The 13,526-nt window shown below is 51.7% G+C and overlaps 1 protein-coding gene across 3 annotated transcripts in view; it reads right to left on the minus strand.

The window, feature by feature from the left end:
- Positions 1 to 10,031, minus strand: part of COL2A1 (collagen type II alpha 1 chain) — a 31,124-nt gene extending 21,093 nt beyond the window's left edge. The window contains exons 1-11 of one of the 3 annotated variants that reach the window (XM_006177653.3): positions 9,686 to 9,796; positions 5,315 to 5,521; positions 3,784 to 3,800; positions 3,542 to 3,574; positions 3,412 to 3,444; positions 3,255 to 3,308; positions 2,991 to 3,092; positions 1,921 to 1,998; positions 1,249 to 1,293; positions 1,091 to 1,144; positions 628 to 681 (exon numbers count right to left, since the gene is read on the minus strand). In XM_006177653.3, coding sequence (XP_006177715.1) covers positions 628 to 681; positions 1,091 to 1,144; positions 1,249 to 1,293; positions 1,921 to 1,998; positions 2,991 to 3,092; positions 3,255 to 3,308; positions 3,412 to 3,444; positions 3,542 to 3,574; positions 3,784 to 3,800; positions 5,315 to 5,521; positions 9,686 to 9,770 — 762 coding nt within the window. In that variant the 5' untranslated portion in view covers positions 9,771 to 9,796. Of the gene's footprint in view, positions 1 to 627; positions 682 to 1,090; positions 1,145 to 1,248; positions 1,294 to 1,920; positions 1,999 to 2,990; positions 3,093 to 3,254; positions 3,309 to 3,411; positions 3,445 to 3,541; positions 3,575 to 3,783; positions 3,801 to 5,311; positions 5,522 to 9,685 lie in introns of all 3 variants that reach the window. The other 2 variants (XM_032492701.1, XM_032492702.1) reach the window with 2 other exon arrangements.
- Between the last annotated feature and the right edge of the window lie 3,495 nt (positions 10,032 to 13,526).

Below are 13,526 nucleotides of genomic sequence, written 5' to 3' on the forward strand. Positions count from 1 at the left end.
CGCCCCTGCAGGCCTTTCCTGGGTCACCACGTATTCTCTCAGACAGCAGCCTGTGGCCTGGGCAAGCTCCTCCGTCCCCACGGCCCCCAGCCTCCCCTAGCGGGTGTCCTCTCCCCTCTCAGGCCCTGCTGACCAGCCTAGCGCTCCCTAACCTCAAGAGACTTTCACCAACTAATTGCATCCCCAAGAATAGCCCGGGGGGCTGCCTCTTGTCTCTTCCCTTCCTTGGCATCCCTTGCAGACATCCTGCCTCAGGCCGAGCTTCTCCCAACTCATTTGCAATTAAGATAATGGCAGGCTGTTGAGCATTTCTTTGTTTTTCCTTCTCTACATCTTTCCCCTGTGTTTTCCCTTTCCCATCTCTCATTTCTCAATTTCTCTTCCTGGAGCTAATGGTAATTTAATTAGTTCCCTTCCCACTGGGTCCAAAGCAGTCCCCAGGGCACTTGCAAGCTGAGTTGCCAGTGGAAATGTAGCAGTAAGTCTCCCTCCACCAGCTCTGCCCCTCAGCACACTCCCACCCTGGGCCAAGCCGAGCGGTGTCTGCAGCCCCACCCAGGCCAGCAGCCCCTTTCCAGACCCCTTCAAGTGAGGTGACCACTCGTTTGACTACTCAAGTGTACTCACATCATCACCAGGTTTTCCAGGGGGGCCAGGAGGACCACGGGGACCCATGGGACCCTACAAACAAAATCAGAGAGTTTAAGAAATGGTTGGAAGGGGAACACACCTCATCAGTGGGCAAAACTTTGAAACTGTAATTTTTGGAAGCTAGTTCCCTTGTAAGGAAAAAAAGATGGAAGAACCCACTTGGCATCTGAGCAGAGGCACAGAGCAGATCATAGTGGGACACAGCGGATGAGGGGTGACCCAGAAACAGGACTGACACAACAGAGTTCCGGGTGGTCCCTGCCACATCTGGTTCTCTGTCAGAGTTCCTCCAGAGCTCAGAGGGGAAATGCAGGTGTCCTTTGGGCCCTCCATTGTGGGAAAGCACTGGGCAGAGCCCAGGAGGTGACAGGACTGGGGTCTGAGTGGTACATCATTGGAGGCTCCCCCGGAGGAGGGCAGGGCCCGTGCCGGTACTCACAGACACGCCAGGTTCCCCAGGTTCACCAGGGTTGCCTTGAAATCCTTGAGGTCCCTAAAATGTAAGGTGATGACACCAGGTTGATCCCACAAACTAATATCAGAGAACGTGAAAGCATCTGCATCTCCAGTTTCCAAGAGGAAAGACCCAGTACTTACGGGAGCACCAGCAGGGCCTGGAGGTCCGCGAGGTCCCATGGGGCCCTGCATTGGAACAGAACACAAGGAGATTTACTGGAAAGGCTTCGCCCACGGCCTCCAGGGAGCCACCTCCTCCCAGCCAACAGCCCAGACAAAGGACAAGGAGTTACTCTGTGGGCAGGGGGCCTGCAGTGGCTGCTCCCTCTCATTTCCCCCTCCCCACACAACCTATTTTTATTTATAGGTACCATTTGGACAGAGTAGCTGGCCTTGCTTTCTCCTGGACAGCAGCCATGTTTACTAAAGTCTGAGTTTCATTTAGCATGTGCCAAGTCGGAGCTGCAGGACTGAGATTTCCTGCTGGAAGTCTTGTGGATGCTGGAGAACAGTGGCTGCTGTCTGCATTCTTCAGTTCTCATTCCAAGAGCAACACGACTGGCCTTCTAACAGACCAGCCTATATACCTCTCTCCATCCTCATTCTTCTCAGTCACTCCAGCACATCATTAAAACTGGCATCCATCGCCATTGAAGACCAAATACTTTGGGCTAGCTAAACTGGGGGTTACGTAACTGACGGGGAAGAGCTGCTCTTAGCAATTATCTGTAAAGTGAGGTTGTCAGAGTCCCTGGCTTTGCTATGGGCCACCTCCTGCCATTTCAGCTGCAAAGAATTGGCGTCTTTTCTTACCATTGGTCCCTGCATTACTCCCATCTGGGCACCACCAGCCTTCTCATCAAATCCTCCAGCCATTTGGGCAGCAAAGTTCTGCAAATACACCCAACAACATTAAAAGCTTGAGAGGCCCTGTGTTTTTCCTACTTGGCTAGGTAAGCTACATCTGGAGAGAAAAAAAATTCTATTTAGATAAACTCTTAATTGTCTGGAGACTAAACCAGCATTGATCAGAATTACGAATGATCCCTGAAAAATAGTTTTGGAAATGTGTTATTAGATGACAGCACCATAATAATTTCCCTGGGAGATGAAGTATCATTTGGAAGAGTATCAGTTACTTACACTTCATTTTACAGGTTTTTTTTAATTCTAAAATATTAAATATGTTATTTAACATAAATTGAGAAATATAACTAAAAATATCACTCTTAAAGTTTTTTTTTCCTTTTCCAAGATTTTAATGCCCAGCAAAAGACTAAAATCAACAGACTTGAAATATTTTAGCAGGGGATGTAGCGGGCATCTATGAGGCCTTCAAGTTGAAAAATTTTAAACATAACAAACATCAAAATGGCAAACCTGTAAAAACCGGGCAATAACATAATTTGTTGATTGGTTTGATTCCAAAAATGACTCAAGCCACACACCTTCAATCAGTGGGGCTCTTTCATGAGAATAAATAGTTGCTTGGAATGTACTTGGCAAAGACGAGGATTAAATGTCTTCCAAGGACAGTGGTCACTCTCCTTCCAGGGAACTACAAGTGCCCAGTCATCCTCTCCTCCAGCCCCCCACCCACTCCCAAGAATCAGCCACACAGCACAGATGCCAGGAAGTCAGGTAATTGAAGACTTTCTTTGCAGAAGCCCGGTGAGCCAGAGAAGTCATCCCTTAGTTTCACAGTCTCATGCTTACTATGTGATTCCACTAAATTATAGGCCTGGGGGAGAAGCCCATGGACAAGCTGTGTACACACTGCTGGCGGCCCTGGGAGCCAGCCAGGTGAGGTGAGTGCAAATAGCAATTTAGAAGCCATTCTTCTGGAGGGACAGCCTGAAGGAAGGGGACATAAGGATACTTACTCCACCAAGGCCAGGGGGGCCAGGGGGGCCAGGAGGACCGGGGGGGCCAGGATTTCCAGGAGTCCCAGGCTCTCCATCTCTGCCACGAGGTCCAGGAGCACCCTTGGCAGAAAGAGAAAAAGGCCCCAGCGTGAAGTGGTGTTTATACAAGAACTATCTGTCCGCAGGCTGCCCTTGAGGAGGCGGTCAGGCATTTTGGGCGCAGGGGGGCTTAGAGAACCTGGGGAGTCCACAAGGGTCAGGCAGCATTGTTTCTCTACTCACTTTTTCACCTTTGTCACCACGATCACCTCGGGGTCCTTGTTCACCTGCAGGTCCCTGAAAATGAAGAAAGTGTTGAGATGACAGCAAGACCAGGGGCCTGCAGATCTGTATCAGATCTCAAGGAAGGCATGGAGGAAGGGAGTTCTCCTTTTCTTACCTGAGGCCCTGGAGGTCCTTTAGGTCCTACAATCTGTGAGAGAGAGAGAGATCCACAGGATGGCAAGTTAGAGGGGACCACAAGGAAATGACCCAGTGAGAGCAGGAGATGCAACATAATTTGTACTTACATCCTTGATGTCTCCAGGTTCTCCTTTCTGTCCCTGAAACGCAAAACAAGTTTGTCAGAATTGAGCCAAGCAAGCCCTCCAAGCCCCAATCACAAAACCCTGCCCGATAGCCCGTGCCTTGGGGGGGCCTCTGAAACAGATAAGTGCTGGTGTCTAAGAACCACAGGCTGCATAAGCATAGCATTGCTTCCGGAAAAGGAAATGTAAAGGTGGAAGAAAAAGCAAACAACAAAAATCCTCACCTTTGGTCCTGGTTGCCCTGCAAATGGGAAAAAATAGAGAAGGAAAATATAAGATTCATGAGGTGGATGAGAACAACTTCTTGTCATTCCAACACTCTTTAAGGGATCAAACAGAGAAAGCGGCACAACCAGAGAAGGAGGCGACTTCCTGTTACTCCCATGAACCCCTCTGTTGGGATGCTAAGGGCACTGGGGTCCTGGAGTTGCTGAGGTCCCGTGAGGAACAGAGATGACCCAGATTTTGTTATTCAGAAAGGAGTCAGCATGCAAAATAATGGAGCAGGGGCCGTACAAAGAGAAAATGATGAACTGGAGATCTAATCAGCCACAAGAAAGAAAGCACCCGAAACTGAGAAACTGCGAGAGTCAGTCTCTTCTCTTCCTGTAGCCCAAGCACCGCCCCACCACCACCCCAGAAGAAGAGTTAGGTAGTTAGAAAGGTCTTACATTCAAGCTGGGTCTCCGTGAAGCAAGCACCAAACAAACAAACAAACAAAAAAACCAGCAGAGCAGAGGAGTTACAGAGGGCATTGCAGCCAATGCCATCCCAAATCAATAACCCCTTCCCCCTTTGTAGCAGCAAAATTGAAAAGGCAATCAACACTTCACTCCCATAGGGCCCCTCAGAAATGATCTGAGAATCTGGACATAAAAGCAGCTTCCCCAAACAGCTTTCCAGGGTGAGTGAAGTGTTAAGGAAAGGCAACTGCTCGCTTCATTTTCCACTGTCTTCTCTGCTTGAGCAGGAAGGGAACAGTGAGGGCCACCCTAGAGGCCTAGACGCGTGTTCCCACACCTCCTCCAGGGAGACAGGGCACGTGTTCGAGTGCAGGCGAGGGGCCTGCTGTGCGCCCGCACCTCCACCAGCCCTGTGACTAGCTGGGAGTTAATAGCAACCCAGCAACGTGTAAGCACACGGGGCTCTATTCCAGGCCCATCCCCATCTTTGCCGCCAGAACTCCCAGAACCCAGCTCCTCCTTCTCCCCATAACTTGCTTCCTGATTGGCAGTCAATTCCAACAGAGGCAAAAACAAAAGGAAACTGCCCCCAATATTCCACTTTCCAAAATGGGGCCTGCCCTCTCTGTCTCCCTGCCGGCCAGCAGAGCTTTCTCCACACTGAAGACCGTGTATTCGGAGGCCTTGGACAGAGAAGACCAGGCATGGGTAATAGAAGGAGAATTCATCTGCGGTTCAGCCGGAAGGAACATCGAGTCTCCACTGTGGCGCTTAGTAATTTGCACAGGTGATTCCAGAGAGGCTACATGTGTGGAATCACATCTGTCCTCCACGTCTGGGGAGCATATATTCTGGAGGTGTTAGGTGAGGAAGGACCCCTCTAGCGTGTCGGGCTCACTCAGTTTCAACCTGCGAGCGAGAAGCAGCCTTTCCTTCCAGCCTCAGCTGCTGCTGGGGTCCCACGGATAACCAGCCCCTCTGCTTCTCAGAGAGGACCAGCATCTGTGGCAGGGCATTTGCTGCCCCCGCAAGTAATTTATTTATGTGGAACAGGAAATAAATAAATTACGACCACTGGCAGTGGGGAGGTCAGTTGAGCAGATGGGGCAGCATTCTCCGAAGGGGGTCTCGGGGCTGAGGCAGTCTTTCATGTCTTCACAGATTATGTCGTCGCAGAGGACAGTCCCAGTGTCACAGACACAGATCCGGCAGGGCTCGGGCTTCCACACATCCTTATCATTATACCTCTGCCCGTCCTGCACACAGCTGCCAGCCTTCTCTGCACCAGGGGTGGGGCAGGGGAAGCAGAGAGCCAAGAGAAGGAGGGGGTGAGGAGCCAGAAGAGAAAAAGAGAAAGAGGTTGTAGTCAACTTGACATAATTCAAATGCTGAAGAATGCGGGCTCAGGCCACCCGAACAAAGAGAACTTGAACATTATTTTCCTAAGACATCATTCATTCTTCCATGTAGTCGAAGAGTATTTACCGTGCACCCTGCACTCCACTATTCACCAGTGAAAATCCTGACCCAGCAGTGAAGGTAAGGGCAGCAGACTGTGCTGTATGCTCTTCATGCATCTAGTGCAGGGGAGACCTGATGATGTTGGGGTCAGGGGCAAGCTGACTGGTAGCAGGAGGGGATGAGCCTCTGAATGGGACCTTGGGGACTGTAGAGATAGAGGAGAGGGAAATGGAGAGATGCCCCGCCTCCCCAGCACAAGAACAGAGACCTTCTTTTTTCTGCCTTCCTCTGGGAATTATGGAATTTGCTAAATACAACTGACAGCTAAAATTCAGAAGGCATGTAGAAAATTCTGCCCACAAAAATTAGACTCTATAAGAACCAGGCTCCAAAAGTGCACACATGGGGGTGAGGGGTGTGTGAAAGGAGGAGCTGTTAGAATTAGGATCTTGCCCCATTCTTTAAAGCATATTAGGATTAGGACCAATTTGGGGAGGGGGGCAGGCCCAGTCAAACATTACACGCCTTATCAGCAGTGCTAATAAAAGGCCCTGGGAGACAAGCAGGGCCAAAGAACCCCTCCTGGCTGCGGGTGCTGACCTCCGGGTGTAGCCCTCTCTGGAGAGACCCTGCTTCTGTCTGAAGACAACAGCCCAATTTGAGGAGGGGGCACTGCGGGGACCGGGGCTTTGAATGCCTGGTCTGGGCTAAGATTAGCCAGCCCAGGCCTGGCCTCCTCCAAGAATGCAGCCCAAGAAGGGCAGGGACTGGTCCCTCTCCACAAGCGCCCTGCCGTCTGGAATTCTCCCTGCAGACGAAACCTGTGCTGACAAGAGCGCTCCAGAGAGCGCCAAGCGCCGCAGAGCCCGCACCACGTGCTAGGGAGCGCCCGGTGCTGTTTTTCTCATCAAAATCCCCAAAGCATTGGAGGATGCAGGGGATGAATAATAGGAAAGGGCCACAAACCAGGTGGGCGGAGAAAGGAATGGGCCTGCCCCCTGCTCTTTAAGGTGACTCTGAAAGATAAATCTTTCTTTTTTCTTTTCCACTAGAAAAAATCCACTCAGCCTTTAGGAAAGATAATCAAGGGGTGGGGGGGGGGGTCGGAGGGTACACACAGAAGCTGCTCGGACACACCCACCGCCAAAAAAGGTGGAGCTGTAGAAAGCCAGAGGTGGGGAAGGAGGAGAGGTTATTGGTCTCCCGTCCGGACTAAGGAAGAACCCACCCTCACCCAAAAGGGGCCGGGGGGAAGAGAAGAAAGTGCCAAGAGAGGGGGGTGCACCCCGAATGCGGATCGAATTTCCCTCGGAAGGGAGGCCCTGGGATGCGCGGGAGCAGGGGCGGGGCCGGCTGAGCTGGGTGTGAGAGCCGTTTGGGTGACTCTTTGTGCCTGCGGCTCTGGATACAGCTCGCCCACAGACACTGGGAGGGTGAAAAGTGGGATTAAATGACTGCCCCAGAAGGGAGCCAGCACCGTAACCGGATCCTCTAGGTGTGGACAGAGGAGCCCAGCACCACCATAATTGCTGTTCGAAACGGTGGCCGATAGCATCCCGGCGCGCCTGATCGGGTTCCCCTCATTACCGCAGCGCGGTATAACTGATTCTTTGTAGCAGACCAATTAAAAAGTCACCTCTTTCGGAGAACTGTTTTGCTTCCCCGGCTTTGCGCAGGGCTGGAGCCCGGGAGGTGGCTGCGGGCGGGCACAGGGGGGCATTGTGGGAGAGGGGGTCGGGGAGTCCGGGGGAACCCACCGGACCTCTCCTCTCATGAATGGGGCTTTTCTCGAGCGCACACAGAGCCCGATTCACAGGTCTCCGCAAGGAACCAGTTTAAATAAATACGGGCAGCGTTTCAGCCCCATCTGGAAGCCATCGCTGCCAATCTCCCAACGCAAACAAGCCTCACAAAGGAGGATTGAGGTCTCTCCCCTGAGCCGAGAGGCACTTTCGGAGGAGAGGGCTGTGAAATGCAGATGTGGGTCAAAGCCGCCGCCACCGCCAATAAGTTTCTCAAACTCGTGGAAAGATGGGGAGGAGGGGCGTGCCCGGGCTCTAGGTTTCTGACATTCCTGACGTCCACGCAGACGACTACGTCTTTCTCCACGTCACGTCTTTGGGTCCGCTGACCCAGAGGAGGGGGTTACGGAGCTGGGATGCGCCAGAGCGCAAAATCAGCCGCTCCAGTGCACTCCCCCTGGGGAGGAGGAGGAGCGACTGGAAGAACTGGGCCCAAGAAACTGTGGAATTCACTCCCTCCCAGGAAAGTTGAGGCGCTGAGAGTGCTTTGTCACTTCAGTGAGCTCCTCTATTACCAGATGGAGAATTTGGGAATTATTTTAGAGTCACCTAGCTAATTCCACTGTACACTAAGGCAGACATCAGCCAAGAAAACAGCTTTGTGAGTTGTACATGCAAATTTAGGACAAATACATAGCCAGCCCTAGCCAGGACCACTTAATAGACACACTGTATTCCAACAAGTGCCGGCGAACGCGCCTCTAATTTAATTCATCATCCGACTCGACCCCGCCCCTGTCCACCCCCTCCCCTGCCAAAATCACAAGCCCGGGGCTCCTTGCGGCTGTGCCTCCGGCTCCAGTCTTGCCCAGGTCAGCCACTCTAATGAACGGAAAGTCCTTCTGGGCCCGCAGGCTTCCAAACTGTCTCTGGAGATAGCCTGGTGGCAGGCTAGACGGCATAGAACCTCGTCGGCAGAGGAACTTTGATTCCCATATCCCACCTCAAAAAAAAAAAAAAAAAAAAAAAAAGTTCCCCTGCGATTGATTTACAATCTGTAACATACAAAGACAGGGCTGGAATCCCAGCAGTCGGAAACGTGCCCAAACACGTGGAAAAAAGAGAAGAAAAAAAGAAAAACTTTTCTACCTAATACACTTTCCAGGCTTCATTTGTCCTAAATATAATCCCAGACAGTAGGACTACCAAAGGAGGCGATGGAAAGGTACAGTTCGAATCGCCTTTGCACCAGACTGTAAAACTGCCATCTCTAACTATATTCTGTTGAAATTTGTTATAACAATCGACCAACTGTGTCCGCCTCCTCTGCTACACACACACATACACACACACCCCTTGCAGAGCCTGGCTGGGTTAGTTCCAGAAACTTTTAGAAAAGTAACTCATTGTAGTACCTTGAGGGGGGTGGTTAGAGGGGAAGACGGCAGGGAGGGGGCGCTATTTGGCGTGGAGGGGGAGCTGTTTTCCAAGGCGTTTGAAAAGCAGGGTCTAATTGGAATGTTATCGCCTTTCAGATGGCCTCTCCTACGGGAAGTTTATGTACCCCTTAGAGGCAAAGGGAAAGCCGAGATTCGAAGAGGGCTGCACCTTGCCAGCCGTTAGGAGAGGGAATCTTCCTTCTAGAGGCGCTGATGTCTCAGAGCGTCTCTCCAAAGCCTTTCTTTGTGGCCTTGGATTTCAGCTTACCAGTTTCAGAGCATCTCCTTTGTCTAACTCCCCATTGAACCCCCAGACACCAACTCCTGGACATGACTGCGAAGTCAGTCCCTTGGCGTTTGCTCTCTCCTTCGCTCGTCCACTTTCTCTCCTACTTCTCGTAAGACTGATGGGCCACAACCTGTTGTGTGGAATTCTGAGTACTTTGGAGAGAAGAGTTGTGGCGTGTACGCCTAATTATCAAAGCTGGTGGAAAAGAGCGCGCTTAAATCCGTGCGCAAATCTCCGACCCAACACTTTGCTTGTTTAATATTCCTGAGCAACGTAGGGACCTGCAAATGCCTCCAACCGCCACCCGCACGGAGGACCCTGGGACAGAGCCCCTGACTTTCAGAACTCCGCTCGGTGAGCTTCTGCGCATCCTGCGCCCACCTCTCGGCGCGCCTTGACCCCGGGAGCTGTTCTAACCTGGACCCGCAGATTCCAGGCGGGAGGGGGCCAGGGAAGAGGATGCGGAGGGACTGCACAGAAGGGTGGCAGGCGGGAGCGGGTGGGCGACTTACGGACATCCTGGCCATGACACCGAAGGACAGCGGCGACCAGCAGCGTCAGCAGCACCAGCGTCTGGGGAGCCCCGAGGCGGATCATGGCTCACCGCGGGGCCTGGCGGAGCCGGGCCCGGGCGGAGCGCAGCGAGGCGGCAGGAGCACGGCGTGGGTCCGGGTCTCTACCGCGCCCTCATGCAGGAGGCCCTTGGAGCAGGAGGAGGAGGCAGGAGACCCGGCAGCCCAGCAGCGCTCTGCGTCTTCTCGCCGCGGAGGAGTCCGTTATATGCGCCCGGCCCCTCTCGAGGCTGGCGAACTCGCCCAAACCGCGGGCCGCCCCTGGCCCCCCGCGGGGTTGTAACCTGAGACCCCGCCCCCGGAGCCCGCCTGGGCCCAGCCAGAGCCCGCACCTGCCCAGGCGAGACCCCCCCCCCTCTCCGCTAGCCCTGCTTCCCGCCCCCCACCCCTAGTGTGCCGAGTGGCCTGATCAGGCGGGGCGCAGAGACGGCCCCTGTTCTCCCCCCACCCGGGGCTGCGGCGTTGCCCTCTCCGACCACAGGCGGGAAGGGGGGCCTCCGGCCCCTCCCCTCGGAGTTCTGCCCGGATTGGAGGGGCGGGGGGTGTTTGCAGAGGCTCAGGCCGCGAGCCCTAGACCGTGGACGGAAAAGACTCGGGAGGGAGGAAGGGAAGCGGTAGAAAGGAGCGGCGAGGGAGGGAGAGAGGGGCACTGCGTTGGGACCATGGGCCGGGGGCGAGGGGAAGGGCGCAGGGAGAGCCCACGAAGTATCTGGAGTCCTAAGTCCTGGAGAATGGCCGGCAGAGCCAAATTTGGTGGGTCGTCCCGACCTATCTTCTAGCCCCTTTGTGGAGCACCTGGCCCCTGGGCTCCTACCTGGAGGTTCAGAACGACAGCCCCCCAGCCCTTCCCCCATTCAGCTATGCGATGAATGAGCCTCCTCTGGAACCTCAGCAGACGTTGACCGGAGCCAAGCGCCAGGAAAGGGGCCGGTGTGTTAGAGCACAGAGAGAGACCTGTGTGAAGGTGCGGGGGGCGGGGCAGGCCCTGGGGAGGGGGTTCGAGGAGACACAGAGGACGACGGAAGGAGGGGAGACTGAACCGTGCACACTGCCCAGGTGGGGGAATGTCTAGGTCCAGGCTCAGACCTGGTGTCTGCTCTTCCTGGCCGGGGTCCGGGAGCCGCCGGGGGGAGTGGGCGCTGTCGGCCGGGTTGAGCCGTTCTGGCCAGGGACGGTCGGCCACTGCTGCAGCCCTGGCCAAGGAGGGAGGAGGCCGCTCCAGCTGGACGGAGTTCTGTGAGCCAGGGGAGAAGCCAGAACTTCCTAGTTGGCCCCCTGGCCCTCACTTCCCACCTCACCTCACCTTCCCCAGTAAGCACTCTCTGGCATCTTGGCCTAACGCTGCCTTCTCTCCTGTGGGCTCAGCTGTGCTGTCTCTTGGCTCCCAGTGTCTCCATTTACATCAGGGAGGAAAAGCCCCCAAACAGGCCTTCTTCCTCTTGAGTAAATGGTTTCTGTCCCTGAGGATTGTCAGGTCCCCCAAAGAACTTTAGGCAAAATGCAAATTTCCATGAAGCTTAGACTTTGGAATTTGATTAACTGGAACTCCCAGCATTGGGGTTTCTGCAGCACTTGCCTCCTTGAAGCAGAAGGCACTTGGGAGAAGCTGCTCAGGCCTCGGCCTTCACAGGGGACTCTGGGCTTCTCCTCCCTCTCTCCATCCCCGCGGGCTTTGAAGTTTCTCAGAGTAGACCCCTGAATTCCAAGTGTGCAGAATTTAACTTCAGTACAAGCATGCTGGTCAGGAAGCCGAGGAACTTTCATTGTTTAAAAAATACCTCCATGCTGTGTCCAGTCTGGAGGGAGGCGGGTGAAGGATTAAAGCACGAGTTCCAACTTTTCCTCTACCTGCCGTGGGCCTTCTTTGGCTCTTTTCCCAACCTTCTTTCTGTTCAAGGCCTTGCATTAAGTTCTGAGCCTTTCCCCAGCCCCAGCCTGTGAGGAGAAAACTGGTCTGACTCCCACAGTGTCCCACATCCTCCTTAGAGCCATGGGTCCTTCCTTCTCCACCCCGAGGGTAGAATGGTCAAATTACACACATTTCTCAAGACCGTCTACGTTAAAGCCCCTCTGAGAAGCCTTCTCTGATTTCTCTAGAACGCAATGTCTCTCTGCCTTTCTGAATCCCTCTGGTATTTGAAGCCTGTATCCACAACTATACTGAAAACTACATACTTTCTTGTGTAATTTTCATCCCCCTCGACCCCCGTAGTCATTTGTCATATCTTACCAATGAGCCTAGAAGCTCCCTGGGGTACAAGATCAGTGCCTAGCACAATTTTGGCACATAGAAGGATGTAGGTAGACCCCTGTGGACTATTGCATTTAGATGCAAAATATAATTTATTTTATGATACAAACAATACATAGGCAGCTATAAAGCTAGGCATTCACACAATTGACCTCAAATACGAGTGGCTATAAAAAGTCAACCAAAAAAAATTTGGGGTGAAAACATTAAAATATGTGAAAAAATGGAAGCCAATTTCAAAGTGCTCTAGATCAACGGGCAACAAAATGATACATACTTCTGTTGCTAAGTCGCTCTTGATTTCATCCTCTAATTCTGAGATTCATCTTTTTTTAAAAAATGTTTTACTTATTTATTATTGTATTACTTATTTTTTATTTTGGAGGGGAGGTAACTAGGTTTATTGATTTTTAGAGGAGGTACTGGGGATTGAACCCAGGACCTCATGCATGCTAAGCCCACATTCTACCACTTGAGCTGTACCTTCCCCGCAGCTAGGAGTCATCTTTGCCAGTGAACTATATTGCCATATAAGAACTCTGGATTCTTTCCAGTAATCATGGTTCATTTGTGAATACAAAATTTAGTTCTTTACTCCACATGGGGGAAAAGGTTTTTTCATCAGAGATAAGAATTGACAAAAGCCAAATAAAATTTAAAATTTAAATTAACAAAGCCAAAATAAACTATGGAAATTATTTAAATTCTAAAGTCAACTAAATACCAATATTAATATTCAACCCACTCATGAATCCAAACAACTACAGCTTAAAAACCTCTAATTTTTGACTCTGAGTGGAATTGAACCCATATGTGGGAGGAAAAAAAAATCACTGATTTGGAGATGACTTACCCAGGAATCTCACTATCCAGAACATAGCCAAGAAACTGAAAAGAAGGGAAAATAAACCGGTGAGCTGGGGAAGAAGCACCATTCAGAATTCTGAACAGCAAGAATTTGTGTTATGGAGTAAAGCATATGCATTTTATGCATATGCGAGTCCCTCTTATTCTGTGTCTATTAATTCACAGTTTAGATATTATATTAACTGACAGTCATCTGACCTCATCAATTAGATGGAGAAAAATGAGGTGAGACAGGAAAGCAGTTGATGAAACACAGTAAGAACAGCAAGAGGGAACCATAAGAGAGGAGACAGAAGAACAATCAATAAAAACACGGTAGCCTGGGGCCAATAGGGTAGGGGTCAGTAGCCCTACAGTCTTCGATGGCTCCAGGGAGTATCCATTCTGGTTTTTGGCATCTGCTGCTGTCTCTGTGGTTCACAGTGATGAACTTAAGTGTCCAGTAAAGTGTTAACTCAAGTTTAAGATGATCTCTTGGGGGAAACAAAGAAATCTGTGTTCCATTTTAGAAAGGTCTCCATTAAACATGATGAAAATAAATGTTCATTCCTTAATGTGAAAAATCTTATATCCTAGTGGTGCTAGCTCGGTAAAGAAGCACTGCGGTGTCTAGAACTGTAGAAATGGAGTTAAAGAACTGCTGTTTCCTCCGCTTAGTGGAAG

Source organism: Camelus ferus, chromosome 12 (genome assembly GCF_009834535.1).
Source record: "Camelus ferus isolate YT-003-E chromosome 12, BCGSAC_Cfer_1.0, whole genome shotgun sequence".
NCBI lineage: Eukaryota > Metazoa > Chordata > Mammalia > Artiodactyla > Camelidae > Camelus > Camelus ferus.